We start from the raw sequence: 13134 nt of genomic DNA on the forward strand, positions 1-13134 counted from the left end.
CCAAAAGATAGCTTTTTCTTTTCTTTTCTTTTCTTCTTTTCTTTTCTTTTCTTGAGGACAACCAAAAAAAGTTTTTTTTTTCCTTTTCTTTTTTTTTTTAACTACTAGAGAAATATCACTAATACATACAGATATAAAAGCAGCATAGAAAGATACAGGTTTCTCACCAACTAGGAGTAAAGAGACTAAATGTGGGCATATGGATAAACTACAACGCATCTTCACATTTGTCCAACACATTTACAAGAAAAACACCATTGGGAAAACCTCACAGGACAGAGTGTTTTAATACCAAGAGAACTACTAGATTTTAATTAAAAATCCAAACAGGGTGGGGTTGAAAAATTTTGGAAAGGGGCTGGAGCTGAAGCCACCATTTTTTTTTTTAAATTAGTTTTCAATATAAAATGAATGAGCTGGAATAGACCCAATGTCTCACTCTGTGGAACCTCGCAAAAGTGGAGAAATGTTGAAGGGTTATTTAGGGCAGCTGGCTGACTTGGAAGCTGCCAGAATGCTAATTAACTGCAGGCTGAGTCTCTTACGTGTGTGTGTGTGTGTGTGTGTGTGTGTGTGTGTGTGTGTGTGTGTGACTATATATATAAAAAGGAGCCTTTGTGTTATGGCAATTTTTTTTTCTTGCTGCTGTAGTCATACACCGCACTGGAAATCATCTTTCATTTTTCATTCTGTTGACCTGGATATTATTATTTCTTTTTCAGAAACAGGAAAAAAAGGACCATCTGTGTCTCCTTCCAATCTGCTGCACATCTGCGCGTTTTGCAGCGGGTCTTCAAAGTTCAGTTAGCAACCCACAGACGCCATTCATCTTCTTGTTAAAATGTCTACTTCTGTATCCAACGCTCATGCCCTTGAGGAATTGCCTCTTTTTTTTTTTTTTTTCCATTATTGTATATAAAGAACACTGTGACTTTTAATATTAGCATTTTTGCTTTCAACAGCAATTAGCAATCTCTTGGTTTGCTGTTTGGTAAAGCATTGGTTAATGAGGTCATCTAGTTTAAAATCCCAGCTACTTGGAAATAACAGGGAGGAGGTCAAATCTAGCATTTCACGTTATATTCTTTCCTCTCTTTTCAGTTCTCTAAAGAAAAGATATCTTTGTTATCCACAGTAAGTCATTACGACCCGTTACTGGCCTCTGTGTTCTACTATCGCCTCAAAGATACAGTTAGGTTCTCTCTTGCCGAAGGACTGAAATAAGATAGATAGTTCATCTATAAACAAACAAACAGAAAAGGGACTTTGAGCATCTGAGGATGAGGAATTGCTTTCGTGTTGGTTGTGGTGTCTTTCCTCTGACAGTCTGAGTTTAGGTCTAGCGAGGCGTCGTCTCTATGGTAGAGGGGGTTCCCGGGGTGGTAGACCTCGGAGTGGCTGCTGGTGGTGTGTCCATTGGGCTCCCAGCCCCACTGCTGGGTGTGACTGAGGAGCTGACAGCGGGCGTGTCTCCCTGCTGTGGGGCCTGCAGGGTCTGTCCACAGATGTGGTGATGCTTCTCCCAGTCTTTATGCTGGCAAAAAGAGCCACAGTATCGGGCCGTGTTACAGCCGCTGCAGGTCTCACTTGCTTTCCGGCCACAGTTCCAGCAACTCTGAAGGAGAAGGAGAGATGCCAGGTGAATATTCATGAAGGTAAACATCTAGTAAACAGGGAAGGCGTCACTGTTCCCACATCTCCAAGAGCTACAGAGACAAAATGGACAATTCAGAAGACCCTGGCTGAACTTCCAGTCGCACCACAGCCCCACCCTCTCCCAACATCTCCAACCTGCTGCCCTTCTCCCTGTCAACGCCTCCTGTCCCGCAATACAGCAGTGTGAGGCAGTGCTGTGTTCCTCTCCAAAGGGTCATAGCTCAGGCAAGCCACCCTGATGAGACGATGCTGGGACATAAAGCGCTGCCCTGCCCTGGGTGGGCTACCTGGTTCCTACCAGGGCCTTTGGCTGATGGCCGTTCATCACATTGTTCACATTACTGTTTCCTATCTATGCTAGCAGGAGGGACCTGGGCACCCTTCTGATTCAGATTTCACTGCTAGCATGCTGACCACACCTCCACATGCCCTCCTAGCACTTTCTCACACATGGTGCTCTGTCACCCATATGGTCACATGTTAACATGTACTTCCAATCAAGGGGAAACTTTCTCAGTATCTCTACCGGAGATACTGAACTGTCTCGATTCAGTCTCAATTGTCTCAATTTTCTGTCAGCAAAGACTATGGCATTGATGAAAATGGCTGACGATCTTTCCAGTGTTTGCCAGAAAAATCCCTTCTTCCTAGATTTGGCTTTCTTCATATGTAATTAATCACCTACTCTGTACTAACTACAACTTCTATTTCCCAGCTTTTCTCCTTCTACCACCAATATTATAATGTCTAGGTATGCATATACTACTCAGGGATAGAGGCTTTCTCTTTTTGGATACTAGCAGGAATCACAAAGGAACTACAAGACCACAATATTGGAGTCAATAGACCATAAGAAACATAGAGCATTCAGTACCCTGTTTTATCCCAGCCCAGACAGGCTACAGCAGAATAGTGGCTCTCTCCATGCTATGCACTCAGTAATGCCTAACAATCAAATGCCAGGTTAATCTTAGAATAGCATCCTTTACTCCAGCAAAGATGCTCAAAAAAAAATTTGGAAAGAGAACACATGAACTGATACCCAATTTACTTTTCAAAATGAGAAATCCTAAGACTTGGTGAATGACTCTTCTACTCGGATACAACGTTTCCCAGCTGGTAGAGTTGCCCCCTTGCAACCTGGGGAACTTAGAATGGCAGAGAGAACTGGGACTTAACTATGCATCAGGAGAAGGAAACCCTGGCTCCAGAACACCAGCTGCCAGCTTCATGTGGCATCTTGCAAGACACGAGAAAAGCAGAAATGAGGTTACCTCTGAGATTTACACGCTAAGATAAACACCTCATGAATTGGAGCACAGATGTCCTAGAGATGCAAGAACACCTGTGTGGGAGGATCTAATGGAAGCAAGGGCACAGGGGTGGAGACCAACTGTGACAAAACTCTCAGGGATGCTTCCTGCAGGAGAGACAGAACCTCCGAAAGCCATATCAAAATGTTCGTCTCAGGAGTAAAACATGTTTCTAGTTCCTTAGAAAGACTAATTCTGCTGTGAAAAGCTGTGTCAGGTGGCTGTAGCCTTTTATCACTAAGCTTTCTAGGACTGCCTTCTGTTTTTGCAGTGCCAGGCATGGAACCAGGGCCTTCCACAGGCTAAGCAAGTGTCCGCCCACTCAGCTACATCCTCAGCTCTTGTCAATGGCTTTGATTATTTTCTTGCAAAACCAGATCTTTAGTTAGAGTCCAATAACCCAACTGGCAGACAGTTATGATTTCATCACAATTAAAACAGATTTTAAAGTAACAACTCAGATTTTTGCAAGGTTCCTTACTGTGTTCTCTGTGTTTATTGTGGTTTCATTATGGTGAAAGTATGTTTAGAGATGGGCTCATGAGCTTATTAAAAACACAGCTAAAATGTCAGACCGTTCCCCTGATATGTAGACTATATAGGGGTTTTTCAGGAATTACATTAGCTGGGTGATCTGGAGCCTAAAAGGGGATTCTGGAGCCTTTCAAGGACAGGAAACAAAGAACTTGAACTCTGGTTTCAAACCTTCTAAAAGGACCAATGAGATAGCTCAGTGTGTAATTCTATGTTCTGTGTAAGCCTGATAAGTTGAATCTAAGGACACATGTACATGGGTAGATAGTGTGGTACATCCAGATGATCAAGTGGTAGAACATACCTGGTGGGAGATACCATAGCCCCAGAAATTAGATGGATTCTGCCTCAATGTGATGGAAGAAGTGGAAGAAGAAACACCACTCCTGAACATTGTTCTCTGATCGGCACAGAGCATGCACACATGCACGCACATAAACACACACACACACACACACAAATTCATTTTTGAAAACATTCAGCTCTGTAACCTTAACTCATAACCATTCATAAATTTCAGTGCTAGGAAGAAAAGCACATCAGAATCTATGATCTCAAATCACACTGAGTTGGTATGTGAATGTTGTTAGTTAAACAAATCTGTAATGGATAATCAGTACTACAACGTATATTTTTCTAGTCTGATTAATTTAAGATGAATGTCTCAAGAGGCCAGGTTTGTTAGTTCACACCTGCAATCCCATCACACATGAGGCTAAGGCCAGTCAGTCCTGGGCTGTTCTACTGGGATCTTGAAAACCCATTCTCAAAAGAACAAAAAAAGGAAAAGAAAATCATGTAGGTACACAAACTCTGACCATCACCGAATTTGGAAGGCCTTCCTCTCCCAAACTCAACTCTACTGAATTGCATGGATGATGTTTCCATGGCGTTGTCAGTAAATGTGGGCCTGGCCCAGCCTTCAAAGCTTGAGGTACAACACTATGCACTCAGAGAGAGGTTTCCTTCTGTGAGGTTTAGCTTTCAGGAGATTGCCAGCTGGGTCCTGGAACAAACTCAGCAAATAAGCGATATTCCTAAATTACATCAGAAAATCCCAATTAGGGAACAGAGACCCAAATCCAAAACAATATTTTAAGGAAATTAAACATCTAATCTGAGTCAAGTGGCGTCTTTAGGAAATACCCTGGTGTGAGTCCTATCGTGTTTTGGCAGAGGCACATTTTGGCAGACTCCAGGGTGGTAACTGCCCAGTACTCAATGGCTCCTTCAGATTGAAATCAGATGTACGCAACATTCTCAATTTAAACTGATTAAACACACAGACTAAACCAGGTAATTACAAATGCATGTGCTGGAGAGTGGAAAGAGGAGACAGAACGGGGACTTCTTTATTTTTTAAAGTGTTTTCAAAGATGGGAACAATTTTAGGAATAAAAAAAAAAAAATGGAGCTGAGCCAAATACAGAAACAGATGTTTTGGATAGGAGAGCTGCTGAGAGCTGAGGCCCCTTGCCTTAGCCCTTCCTGGTTCTGATCTAAGAGTTAAGGGCTCTGGTTAGTTTTACCTCCAGCTCCACTCTAAAGTTCTTTGGTCCCTATCCATTTACCCCCTACCACTGAGAGTAACAGCCTTCAGGTGTAGGAAGGTGAAACAAAGAGCAACTGAATGATCTAGCAGGATTAAAATGTCTTAAAAACTTGCATGTGTTTTATCGCCCTTAACACAGCATTGCAATGAATGTGTAGGGAACTTTAGTACATCCTCAAGTAACAAAAAGCCAAGTCAAACAAACAAAAAAACCCCCACACATCCTCAAGCAACAAAAAGCCTAGTCAACCAAACAAAAATAAAACCCCAAGACACCCAAACCCAAAGTGGACTCTTCTTATATGTTTATCAGAAACCACAAAAGGCCATTCGTATCATATTTCTCTTGGGTAACTCTACTAAATTTCCTGTCTGTGAGTACAAATCTAGGCAACTGATGCCTAACAAGCAGTATAGACACTGAATATTTCATCTGGAAGTGGAGGAAGGCATGTGTAGTGGTTTAAAGAAGCGTTATCTCCCATTGTCTACTTAGGGCATCTGACCCCTCAGCCCCTAGAGTTGGTAGGGCTATTTGGAGTGGTATAGGAGGTGTGGCCTTGATGGAGAAAGTGTGTCACTGGGAGTGGGCTTGGAGAATTTAAATCCTCCCTCTATTTCTAGTTTTCTTTCTCTGCCTCATGCAGAGAATGTTGAGGATATGAGCTGTCAGTTTCCTTCCCTTGCAACCATTCCTCTCCGCTCAAATGCCAATGAAACCATAAGCCAAAAGAGTTGCTATTGATCATGTTGCTTTAGCACAGCAATTGGGCAAAGCTGCAGCACTGGAATGCAGGTGAAGAATCTAAGGCTGGATACAAAGTTCCTTTTTGCAAAATACACTAGACATATCTTTATATACAGATATAGCAAGAATGGATGGAAGACTCTGGATACTGGAGTTTCCTAGCAAAGATTCAGTTCCTTTTTATCTTATCAGTAATTCTCTTTGTCCCTCAGGCAGGAAAGCTCGTTCCTTTATCTTGTTATTTAGAAATACAGAGAATAATCTGGCCGTGCTTTCAGCAAAAGGCACCCCCTCCTAGTCATCAATGTTGAAAATTCTTTTTCTGAGAGACAAAAGGTTTTCTCTGGAATTATTGTCCGTTTTACTAGGTCTTATCTGTAACTGATGCTTAAGACATTTAAGTAAAATTGTTCTACCTAAAATTCCACAAATGTAAAATGCTGGCTCTACTACTAGTTCTATAAAAACAAAACTCTATAGAAGCAACACCCTGACTTGAACTCGCACTGTGAATTCAACCACATCTTAGACCTGCATTGCACTTGACCCTTTAAAATCATGTTTGTGGATATTTTGCAGTTCAGGACACAGAAACCTTAAAAGTTGAGCCCTCCTCAACCCCATCTAGCTGGTACATAGACTGCTAATTAAACACTCTTTTCAAAATGTCCCACTCTGCCAATGTCAGATTTTTTTGTGGGTCCCACTGTGGCCCTACTGGTTAGAAGATGGCACCAAGATGTCACAGCAGCTAACCACAGGCTTCAGAGTCAGGGCAGCCTGTGTTTCATTTTCAGTGCCACTGTTGAGTGATATTAAACCCATAGGCAATTAGCTTAAGCTCTTGGAGAGAAACTAGGAACTCTAGGATTGCTCAGAGTTATGCCAGGGCTCAGCACAGAGCCTGAGGTCCTGCATACACAGCAGGTGGTCAGCCTGGCTCCTTCCCTTAGCACTGTCTGGAATCAAGACGGAGGTTCAGTTCCTGTTCCAGACACAGTGCCCCTGTACCACTAGGTTCTGAACGCTTGCCCATCATCCAAATCAAGTGCCCTCCCCCAAGGCATTAACAGCTACAAGGAAAGAACTTCCTTGTGTCCAGGAGCATCTCCTCCATCCTTCCTCCAGTCTTCATGCAGACCCCCTAAAGATTCATCCCATCTTTTTAATTCCCCTGTGGCAAAATATCCACTGACTTTTGGTTTGCAAAAGGCTAATATTCTGTGTCTTCCTAGACAACATTTGCTTTATTCCCTTGAGGTGTTTGAGAGGCAGAGACTGGTATAAAGAACTGCCTCCTCCTTTCTAAGCTCTCTATACCTGATGGAGTTTCCACAGTCTCTCCAAACCAATGACCCAAACCTGCTTCTTGTGTGCCTATTGCCTCTCCAGGCAACACTCCCTGCCTAGGAACCCCCTGTTCTCTATGGAGCCTTCCTCCCTCTGAAACCGAAAGGTGAGTCTAGTGCCATCCAGGTGAGTCACTGGTAGCACATAGTCCTAAGACTGAGACTTTTTTTTTTTTTTTTTTTTTTTTTTTTTTTTGGTTTTCCGAGACAGGGTTTCTGAGACATTTTATGTTAATTCCTCTTTCTTTAGTTCCTATAACTACTCTAACCAAATACCACAGGCTCTACTTGTGGTCTCCCCCTCCCCCTCTCCCCAACCTCCTATTTCTTCCTACATCATGGTTGATATTCAAATTTCCTTGTCATTGTCTTAGTTGTGATGTTATTAGTTTACAAGATTAGAGAATTGTGTATCAATAATTGGAAAATACTAGTATATACTTGGTGGAGGGTGGGGGGACCTATTGCCCTGTGGCTACCATGGCAACTTGGGCTGAGAACCAGCTCACAAGTACCATCTAAGCCATGGAACAAGTGTCCTACAACATCCAAGACTCAGCTTTCTTATCAGCAAAGCAAAGCAAACAACACTATCTCCTCAAAGCTAACTCCTAGTAACAGACATCCTCCAACAAGGTCACACCAAATCCTTTCCAACAGTTCCAGCAACTAGGGACCAAATATTCAAATGCATCTGTTAAGAAATGATTCTAAAAAGAGATACAAAAATCAATATCTGTTATACTTAATGATAATGCATATATTTTTCAACCAGTTTCTTCCATAACCAGACTTTTTATTTTTTTCTTAAAAGAAAAAAAAAAATCACAAATTATCTAAAATGCTATGTGAGCCTTATTTGTGGTCAATATAAACCTTTTTAATTTTTATTTTAATTATTGTTATTATTATTGGTTTTTCGAGACAGTGTTTCTCTGTGTAGCCCTGTCCTGGAACTCACTCTGTAGACCAGGCTGGCCTTGAATTCAGAAACCTGCCTCTACCTCCCAAGCATTGGGATTAAAGGCATGTGTCATCACTGCCTGGTGGAAATTACAAACCTTAAAAGTATAGGAGAGAATTCTGAATTGTAAGGAATATATATATATAGAGAGAATGGAGGGTCTCATATTTCTGACAGATTCCCCACCTGATGGGCCAGTCAACATAAGAGTCAGAATGGGCCTGCCCTAGCCTGAGGATACCAGAGCCCTTCAGGTTGTGTGGGAGGAGTCCTGGTAAGTTTTGTAGACCTGAACTTGAGGTCTGTATAATACGAACACCAAGACCAGTGTCAAAATCATACTGTTTTTTGTTTTTTGGCATTGTTTTATAGTGTCTTATAATAAAGACACTAAGTATTCAGAGACTGAAGGACTCCAGCGTACTACTGCCTGAATGTAAATATACTAACTTATTTCCTTCCTATGTATTTGTCTTTAGAAGTCAATCCTCTAAATATAAATATAGGCTTAGGATGTTCATGTGAAAGTAACAATATATAGAGGTTGGTATGTGTGACTCATACTATCACCAAGTTGTACAAGCTCTCTTCAGAAGACACTAATCAACTCCAAAAAAACAAAGTCCGTATAAATCTTAGAGGCAAGATGCCAGTAAAATTGAATTTCTGTCTAGTTTAATTCAACAATGGAAAAGTCAGCCATTAAAAGGCAGATAAACTTCCCTTTGTCCCCCTCTTCCTGAGAAACTTCCAAATGTTGAAAATCAATTCCTTTTGTCTCCTTGTTATTCATCTGCTACACATTAAATAGAAACTCTGGGCACTGAGTGAGTCCCGCAGGGTCTTTCATCTGCAGAAAAGCCTGCTACAAATTAAATTCTTACTCTCCCTCACAAATTACAGATACGTATTGTAGTAGACCATTGATTTATCAGTCTGTGCCTTTGCTAGTTCCGATTTGTGAGACTAGCTAATTGCAGTCTTTTATCTGGAGTTATTTTGGAGTTGAAGATTGTGTGCTATATTAATTAACGTAGAACAATTCTATGCTGTTCTGACTCTGTAGGCCATATTTTTAAAAAGCATTCTGCCACACTTTCATTTATTTACTTATCAGTTCCTTGAATCATTGGGCCCTGAATGAGCACATGTGTGTGGGTGTGAATGTGTAGAAATCATTATAGTGGAATAATAGTTAATAATATTACTCAGATAGCAATGTTATGTTAAGACCATTATAATGGTTACGGTAGAAGACATGAAAACAAAGATTATACGTAAAATCTTTTAGAGATATTTAAATCATCCAGACATTACTTTGGCATTGGACTTCAGGGTTTCTTACTAAAGTAATTTTAATGCCAGGCATCAATATGACATTGGAGAACATGAATTTCACATTAGGCATTGGGGTTCAGTTGGTAACATGTTTGCCTCACAACTAAAGACCTGAGCTTGAACTCCCAGAACCCACGTAAAGCTGGACAGGACAGTGCACACATCCATATCACAGCATTGCACTGCAGAGACGGTACATGGAAACAGGAGACGCCCCAGAAGTCATTGCCCAACACATGTGCAGAGGGGAATTAAGAGGCCCTGTGTAACACAAAGCAAGGCAGAGACCAACATGTAAGGTTATCTTCTGACTACAGGACATTTGCCATGGCATACATACATCCCCATTACACACACACCATACACATGGATCAAAAGACTTTCACATTAAGTTTCTATTACAAAACACATCACAATGCAACTCCTCAGTTAGAGAATTTTCCCTCTAAGTGGCTAATGAATAAACAAACTTGGATCAGCCCTAGGTCAGTCCACCAATGCCTGGATTTTTGACACACTATTCTAAGTTTTTCCCAGCGATCCGTCTAAAGTCCAGTCTCCACTTGCGTTTGTGAACTTCCTGAATCAAAACCAAACATTCTATCTTTTCATTTCCAAGAAAAAGCCCTTACCTCACTGGAGTCTTCCTGCTGGTTGATGACTGCTAGAGCATCTTCTGCTGCTTGCCTCTTCGCTTCAGCCACCGTGCGTTCCATCTTGGCTCGCTCCGTGGTGATCATGTCATGGGCTTTCCTCTCTGCCTCAGACACGGCTTTTTGCAGCTCCGTCATCGCCTGTCGCTTCACCTCATTCACAGCCTCCTCTGTGATACCGAGCCAGACCAAGGAACAGATTATCTCTGGGTTAGCTTAGATTATCTCTGGGTTAGCTATAAGCACCCATCCCTTAACAGAAGTTCATAGATCAAACCCAGCTCTTATCCAAATAGCTGGACAGTTCTGACTCTCTAAAGAACAACCTGATCTTTTACATTTATCTAGGACACCAAAAATGAGAAGTCTTTTGGCATGGCCTTGTTGGGAATATTTTTAATGATTATATATTTACTTAACTTTTCTCCCACAATAATGCCTGCAGAAATGATTCTGGGCCCCTTTAAGGAGCAAGAATGTCCACACGGAACTTGGAACTTGTATGTGTCATTCAGACGCACAAGGACTGAGTTTTTAGCCTGACATGGTGAATGCTTATAATTCAGGAATTCAAGGCCAGCCTAGGCTACACAGTAGGACCCTTTATATAAAATAAATAAATGCAATAGATGGTGCAGTTTAACTTTTTCTTGTCATTTCTTGAATAATACAGATATCTGTTTCTACAGTGCAAATCACACAGATCTTTTTAAGAGAACCTTGCCATTTCTATGTTTTAAGATGTTTTGTGTCTACTTCAGACATATACAGAGTAGCTTGGTACAACCAACTGTTGCACTGGACAAATAAAAGGGAGTCCCACCTCAATCCACAACAATAAGACCTGACTGAAAACACACAAGGTTTCCAATTCGTTTTACAGTTTTGGCTGCAGTTGAGGTGCAAAGATTCACCCAATGTTCAACAGAAGATTGACAACTAAAACAAGTACTTTCCATTAAAAAAATAATAATAATAACCATTCAAATTAACAAGGGAAAATACCCTCCTCGTGAATTAGTTTATCTAATTTTCATCTTTATTCAAAGCAAAATGACAATGATTAATTGAAAATTTAATAAGCAGTAATTATTAACTTGGCAAACCTACTACCAATTAACACTCTATTAAAACTAATTATGACATGTTTTATTCAAGTGTTTGCACTTAATTGTTTCACCCCCTTAAAAAGCACCTTAATTAAATGTTCTGTTTAATTAAAAACATAGATTCCTAATAAAAATGTTTTACTGTAGATGAAAAGTTTAAGAGATGCAAGTTCTCTCAGGGTTTCCTAAGTTCCTGTGGCTGATTCTCCAGTGTGTGACCTCCAGGCCAGCAGAAGCCCTCTCCTGGAACACAGGATCATGCTTTCTGTAGCCTCTGTCACTTAGCACTACCATCCCGAAAGAACCTTCATTGGAAAGAATGTCTGGCTAAGACTCGGACACTGTACTATAAAGGAACGGTCCAGATTGGAAATGGTAACTAAATTTTGAATAGCCTCTGTTAGCTCCTGCAAGGTGTGCACTTCAAATCTGGATGGAATCAGCATATTGTGCCCAGCTCACAGCACCTTCTTCACCAAGAGGCAAAAGCTGCCTTTATTACCCTATTGTAAATGACTCAGGGCACCAGGGAAGCACTGCCCTTCTAACCATATAGCCAGGGTCTAATTTAGTTTGAATATTCAAGGTGAATTAAAATTCTATCTAAGTGGTAATACAGGACAATAATTTTTGCTTAGGATCAAAGCTGTAGCTTGACTAATTGTATATGCAAATCAGGCAATTTATATTTAAATTATGCATTCCTATTCTAATCCCACAGGCATATACAGATCAGCAAAGAGAATTGGTAGGACATTTGCAAGGTGCTTGAATATTTATTACCAACTGCAAACATTCTCTGATCCTTTGAAAAGAAATATACTGAAGAAAACATTCAGTCACAATTTTAAAACTACTTTTATGTTTGCTTTTCCCCTTCAGTTTTGTAAGGATCCTTTGTAACTTTTGAGTTCCCTTGTTTTCTTTGCTGTTGCTTTTAAAAATATAATTTTTAGAGAAAAGTGAATGTTGCCACCATGGTTTGTAAGGGTTTATATATTTTTTTTAAATGTGGGTTAACTAACATTAAACTATCATTGGAGGGATATACAGAATTTACATAGGGTCTCTCTTGTGTGTGTGTGTATGTTTGTGTGTGTGTTATTGAGTGTATATTAGTATGTATGCTATTTGTGTGTTTATGTATTTTGAGTGTGTGGTGTGTGTGTTTACTTGTATATGTATGTGCATAGGTGTAGTGTGTGTGTGTATTTGTGTGTGTTTGTGTGCATGTGTATGTTTGTGTATATGGGTTCTTTGCATATGTTTTTGTATGTGTGTACATGTGCATGTGTGTCTGTGTGAGTATTTGTGTATATGTAGGTTTGTGAGTGTATGTATGTTTACGTGTAGTGTGTATGTTTTTGGAGTGTGTATGTTTATGTATATGTGTGTGTGCATGTGTGTGTGCATATTTGTGTATGTTTGTGTACATGCGTATGTTTGTATGTATGGGTTTTTTGCATATGTTTCTGTGTGTGTGCATGTATATTTGTGTGTGAATTTGTTTGTGCATGCATGAGTGTGTGTGTCAGATAGTGAGGCAGAGAGAAAGATACAAAGTGTGAGAGAAGAATATGTGCACTCTATCCAAATAACAGTAAAATGAAGAGTCCGGATGAAAACAGAAAGGATTACAATTTTTTTTTTTTGAAATTTGCATCCAAGTTCACAATCATTTCAAAATAAAATGACATAAATGCTGGAAAACACAATTAAAAACATTTACTTTTATAATTTCTGGGACAGGGGAGATGGCTCTGCAGTTGGAGCCACTGACTGCTCCTCAAGAGTACCCAGGTTCAATTCCCAGTGCCAACAGGGCAGCCCACAACTAGGTATAACTCCAAGATCTGACACCCTTACACAGGTACACAAGCAGGCAAAATGTGCCAAATGCACATCAAAATAAAAGTCA

General features: G+C 40.5%; 1 protein-coding gene across 4 annotated transcripts in view; it reads right to left on the minus strand.

Moving 5' to 3' along the window:
• The window catches only part of Runx1t1 (RUNX1 partner transcriptional co-repressor 1), a 150014-nt gene that overhangs the window by 3785 nt on the left and 133095 nt on the right, over positions 1-13134 (minus strand). For all 4 annotated transcript variants that reach the window (XM_021159348.3, XM_029476269.2, XM_021159351.3 and 1 more), the window contains 2 exons: positions 10087-10277; positions 1-1615 (listed from right to left, as the gene is read on the minus strand). The exon at positions 1-1615 is cut by the window's left edge and continues 3785 nt beyond it. In XM_021159348.3, the coding sequence (XP_021015007.1) occupies positions 1340-1615; positions 10087-10277 (467 nt within the window). In that variant the 3' untranslated portion in view covers positions 1-1339. The remainder of the gene's footprint in view (positions 1616-10086; positions 10278-13134) is intronic.

Source organism: Mus caroli, unplaced genomic scaffold (assembly GCF_978045245.1).
Source record: "Mus caroli unplaced genomic scaffold, Mus_caroli_1 scaffold_6, whole genome shotgun sequence".
Lineage (NCBI taxonomy): Eukaryota > Metazoa > Chordata > Mammalia > Rodentia > Muridae > Mus > Mus caroli.